The sequence below is a fragment of the Austrofundulus limnaeus genome, unplaced genomic scaffold (assembly GCF_001266775.1).
Source record: "Austrofundulus limnaeus strain Quisiro unplaced genomic scaffold, Austrofundulus_limnaeus-1.0 Scaffold135, whole genome shotgun sequence".
Classification (NCBI taxonomy): domain Eukaryota; kingdom Metazoa; phylum Chordata; class Actinopteri; order Cyprinodontiformes; family Rivulidae; genus Austrofundulus; species Austrofundulus limnaeus.
This window is the reverse complement of record NW_013952537.1, coordinates 744,611-750,342: the sequence shown is the minus strand read 5'-3', so window position 1 is coordinate 750,342 and position 5,732 is coordinate 744,611. Positions and strand designations below refer to the sequence as shown.

Here is a 5,732-nt window from a genome sequence, read left to right as displayed (position 1 = left end):
GACCAAACTCCAGCTGAGGAAGAAATTCAGTCAAACTCGGCTCCTGCCAGATCCATGCCTCAGAGCGATGATGTGAATGCAGCTGAAAACCCAGCAGACAACAAGATTGTTGCTGTTGATAATATTTTCAAGTCACAGGTAATGAGTCCTTTTCAGTTGTTTTTTATCCAATGGCTTAGTTAAAGCTCAACTGTTCTCACTCTTTTCTCCTTCCTTCAGAGATCTCATGAGACGTACCGCCTGCTGAARAGAAGGAACCTAATCATTGAGGCCATTCGTAACTCCAAAATAATCGAGGGCCTTTTCCCGTCAGTCCGTTTGAGATTTTGTCAAACTTTAATATCATTTTATTGCAAACTCAGATGAACAAAAACATGGCAAAATCTCTTCATGCCAATTTATTTGAAAAATTTTTTACAGGCTGCAGAAATTGATCAACGATGAAGAAAAGCTGAATGGTTTCACTACAAGATGTTGCAAGAAGACTATTTTACGCCTCGTCCACACTCTGTACAGAGAAGGCTTGCTTAAGATTTACACAACCACTATTATACAGGACGGGACCAAAAAGAAGGTGCGAGCTCTGCRCTTCATACAGACTCAAAAACAAGAAGGAAGGGAAGCATTTGATGCCAGAAATGATTAAAAATGAAGCATCTTCAAGTTRTTTCACAACAAATATTGAAATGACTACATATGATCATTTTTGATTTAAAATGTATTTTATGTCCATAACTGTACATTGTAATTTGTTGTGTTTTGAACAACTTACTTCACTTGATTCTGTGCAAAGATGAGTAAAAACGAGCACAATATAAACTGTTGTTATGATTGGTTTAGTCACAAACTAACTCTTCTGTCTGCCCTGGTTTTTGCTGCACGTGTAGGTTGACATGTTCGTTCATCCGTCCATTCAGCCCAACGATGAGAGAGTGAGCCAACTAATCGAGCACATTCGGTTCAAAATCTCCAGTTCGGCCTCAGCTGTACGGTAAGCAGAAGCAGCATACTCAGAAAACTTTATTGTATTTCTTTGTTCAGGAGAGGATTTAATAAAATTTTTATTTATTTATATATTTTTTACATTGAAGACAACAGGCACTGTGAAGCAGTTGTTGGATATAAATCAGTATAAGAACAATTAATAGTCCCACATAGTTAGTTTTTTGTTTGTTTTTTGAAAAGGGATGTTAATCTCAAGGGACTTCCTAGTTAAATAGTTTTAAGAAAAATAAATACATTTATTGGAAAAATATGTATTTTGTGTTGGTAAAGTGAAAAAAAAAAAACGGATTTTGAACTTTGGCATAAAACATGGAAGCTCGGTGGTCAGTGTTGTGGTCTTATAACTGAGGCTACAGGTTCAAGACCAGGTGCTTCAGGAAAAGCATCTGGCATAAAACAGTTGCCATATTTTTTACACAAATTCACCCGCTGTGGTGACCCCTGAAGAATGGAGCAGCCAAAATAACAATGAACTTCAGCATGAAATATAAATTCTGCTAAATAAGATTTTGTAGCCGCACAAATCAAGTGACAAAATGCTGCTGATGTGATGCATAAATTTAGTTTAAAATATTTGTGCTACTTTGTTTTTGTTTTCTCTTTCATTCCTCAGTTTGCAGCAGAGTGAAGATAAAGCCAAAGAAAAACAAAAAGAAAGTCCAACAGCTCCTAAAACACAAAAGAGCAAAGCTTCCAAAAAGCTGGGAGGTGGAAATGACAAAGACTTCAAGCCGATAAAAGGTTTGTTTTTACTGAACCATTGAATACATATAAATACTCTGTTTTACCAGAGAGTGTTCTACAAAGCATAATCAGACCTGTAAATAATCAACCAGTGGTTAGTTTGTCTTTACATTAAATGAAAAAGCAAAAATGATCCTTTCTTAAAAGATATTACAAACCTGAAAATGTTGTTTTTCCACCTCTTTACTTGCTTCTCTCTGTCTGTAGTTAGTGGACTGGGGAAGACTTTGGGCTTCCAAACCAAGATGCAGCGTCTGCGTGTGATCCATACCTTCCTCTGGTACCTTATTTACGATCACCCACTGAGAAGCCGCTTCGCTGAGGCAAACCCGGACAGTAAAACACCAGCAGAGCGGATCAGCTCCGGTTCTGACGTCAAACCTTCAGACGGTGACGCGCAGCAGGATCTGAAGGAAACTGAAAGTCCTGATGTGTCTAAACTGGAGGAAAGCTCAGGTGATGAAGAGGAGCTGCTGAACGATGCATCGCAGCCTGATCACTCGAACATGAAAGGTCAGAGAGCGAACGCTGGAGAAACTGCTTGTAATAATGTAAAATTGTTACAGTGTGTGTGTTGATTYGTCTGTTAGCAAAATATTTCATAAACTAGTGACCAGATTTTAATGAAACTTTCAGAAAGTAAGAATTGAATGGATATAAAACTACATCTGATTACCTCATTTCCACCACAACTAACCAGCCTTTAACAAATGTCTGTAATTCAGTTACTTTTTCAGATATTGAGCTAAAATTTGGTTTGTTTGAAGCTGAAACTCATTCCCATCACACACTCTTGAATATTTACACATTGAAGGAGATTTTTGCTAATAACTTTGGTTTGCGCGGCAATGGGTATATATATATTTTTAAAGAAATACTTCATTTATTTCATTACAACTTTCATTTTATTTTTTTTCTCGTTTTGGTGTCATTTCTGCATGTTTTCTTATCACTGTCTTAACCCTGTCTTATACAGATGGACATCAAACAATTTTTTTCTCATTTACAATTGTTTATTTTCCTGAAACATTCTGTGTTTCTGTGATAGTATACGCTGATGAGGACTCGTGGAAGAGATTCATCCCTCCTGTCCGTGTACGCAAGGATTTTTCCAGCGGCTGGGCGATGGTTGGCGACATTCTCCTCTGCCTGCCTCTGTCTGCTTTTGTGCAGTTCACTCAAATCACTTACATGGTAAGACCAAATATTGCTTTTTTATTTTTTACTTTAAAGTCCATCCTACTAACAAGGTGTGCAGAAAGAGTTACCTATCAATTTAAGTAATATTTTGTCAATATTTCTTATTTTCCAGTGTTGATTCTTGTAAAAAAAAAAAAATCACACAAATGATGGTCAAAACTTCCTCAAATTGTTTGAAATTGCATATTTTAAAATAATCTTTAATAAAGAAGTTGTCAGATGAATGCTAATATGTTAGAGATTGATTTACCTTATATCAAAAGTGTGAAATAACATCAAATTTTAAATAAGCTACATATTAATAAATATTTAGTTTGTTGAAATGGAATAAGTCCAATAAACCACAATTCAGTTTTACTTTAATTCCTGAGATTTGAAAACTAAGCTTGTTTTCCCCTTTGCTTTAGTAATCACATAAATGTATTATTAACTAGTGCTGGGATCTTGATCACTATTGGCTTTAGATGTCCTTCGTTGCGTCTCATCCAATGAGAGCCTTTGTTGTCAAGCTGTTACGTTGCAACTCACAGCCGCTCTCATGGACCCGACCGAGCTGCAGTCGGGCAGAAACATGGCGGAAGTCACCAGATTCTTCAGGACATATTTATTTTAAAACTTTTCCCAATGGCGGGCTGGAAAGAAGTAAAGTTTTTTTCTGTAAACACTGTGACACTGAACCATCAGTGGAGCAGTTCGAGCCTGAAATATCACTTCAGTTTAAAACCAGACGACGCTGGCCATTGTGTTAGAGAAGAGGAAAAAAAGAAAAAAATAAGACTGGCTTGCTTTGCCTTGTTTAATGTTTTTGAAAATGCATTTCCTCTTTTTTAATATAAAACAGGACCTAAAAAATTCTCTTAACATCTTTGAGAAATTTTATGCGGAAAAATGAGGTTAAAGTGCCTGTGACATCATTTTTTTTGTAATAAAAATGATTGTATTTTTGGAAGGATAACACTATTCACATATTGTAAAAAATGTTTCACGCCACTGAGATGAACAGTTGTTGAGATATTTGCATGTGGAGTAACAGGAAGTGATGTCAAAGGGGAATGTCTGCATGTGAACAGAGCATTGCTAAAATGGCTAACAACACAGACTGTAGAGAAGAATCTGACATTTCTTTATATTTTAATCACTATCAGAGAGAGATGAGGAAGAGTCAGAGTTCAAATAACATTGTTTAAATAAACAAAAACCAGAGTTTTGTTTCTTGAAGAGTTCCCCTTTGATGTCACTTCCTGTTTCACTTTAACTGAGCCAAATTTCAAAAGAAAATATCCAGTTATATGATATAACGAGTAAAATAATGTATTATGCCAACTTTCTTAAATATAAATATATTTTCTTTGACTCTTTGTTGTATTTCATAGCTGTGCATGTCACAGGCACTTAAAATCAGGAATTTAAGTATTTTTTTGTTTGTTTTTCATCCAAAATGAGTACAATGTGAGGAATGAAAGATAGATACTGAGGTCACAGTTAACAAAAATAAATAAATAAARCCATAAGAAGATAAAACATGGTACATAGTGTGTTACAAATGGAGTGTATTGCAACATATAAACCGACACRTTCAGCCCTAGTAGAGTTATCGTTTCTAAAAAATCAATTGTGATTAATCGCAAAAATATYTTGAGATCAAACACATTAAAAATTTCCTGAAACAGTCTGTGTTGCCCAGCACTATTATTAACTCTTGCTGCATTTCATGAATATATAGCAGGCACCATGCCAGACCTTACAACAAGCATATGATTTCTGTCCACAGGTGGATGGACTGGAGGAATACGTCAGTGACTCCGTGAAGCAACACTACCTCCTTAGATCGCTGCCCGCAAAAACCAAAAGACAGCTTCTTTATAAACGGTGACTGTCTGTGTTTGTATTTATCCTCTGAAACATCCATATATTTTAATGTGAAAACTAAAGTTAAACRTGTTCTTCTTTTAGGAAATACATCCACGTGTTTTTCGAGAACCTTCAAAAGCTGGTCTACATGGGTCTGCTGCAGTTCGGTCCCATAGAGAAGTTTAAGGAAAAAGATCAGGTATCAAAGAACTTCACATCAACTCTGAAAGATATTAAGTATTAAAAACACACAGTTCATTTTGTCAAAATGTTGGATTTAAAATTATTAAATGGGAAAAACACTTTATTAATTCTTCCCCACAGAATTAGCTTCAATGTTTTTAGATGTGTTTTATACTTAACTCATAAGTAAATATTAAATTTATTCTCCGTGAATCTAAGAATTGAAAAAATAATTTGTTTAAGCTTGGAAATTTGGCAATAATTGGTTAGCAAGTGTAATTTTGTGTTTTAAAAGAACTCTTACTTTAAATTTAATTGTTCTTTTTAAGTTTTCTCAGTCTTTTCACCCCCCTGCAGGTGTACGTGTATGTGAAACGCAATGCCACCATTGTTGACACCACCAGCTGTGAGCCTCACTACTGGCAGGCCACAGAACCACCCGACAAACCTTTTGAGACTCGTCATTACTCGTTCAGCACCTTAGAGGATGTGGAGCGCTACTGGTTTGACCTGATGTGTATCTGCCTCAATACACCACTGGGTACAATTATGAAAAGATTTGCTCATAAATTATAATAGATGATCATAATGATGATGAAAAAATGTGATTAACCCTTTGCTTTTTAAAAAAAATTGTTTAAAGGGGTGATTCGTAGTAAAAGAACTGCCACAGGAGATGATTCTCCTCCTCCCGTTGTGCACGACCGCTACGTGTTTACACATCTGGCACACATGCTACAGTAGGTGGA

General features: G+C 35.8%; 1 protein-coding gene across 1 annotated transcript in view; it reads left to right on the top strand.

Annotated features, from left to right (window-relative positions):
- gtf3c1 (general transcription factor IIIC subunit 1) overlaps window positions 1-5,732 on the top strand; it is a gene marked incomplete in the record, with an annotated part of 33,291 nt that overhangs the window by 6,701 nt on the left and 20,858 nt on the right. The window contains 11 exon segments of the mRNA XM_014015847.1: window positions 1-138; window positions 220-308; window positions 421-574; window positions 888-991; window positions 1,619-1,746; window positions 1,957-2,262; window positions 2,798-2,943; window positions 4,721-4,818; window positions 4,903-4,999; window positions 5,341-5,524; window positions 5,627-5,723. Of these exon segments, the coding sequence (XP_013871301.1) occupies window positions 1-138; window positions 220-308; window positions 421-574; window positions 888-991; window positions 1,619-1,746; window positions 1,957-2,262; window positions 2,798-2,943; window positions 4,721-4,818; window positions 4,903-4,999; window positions 5,341-5,524; window positions 5,627-5,723 (1,541 nt within the window).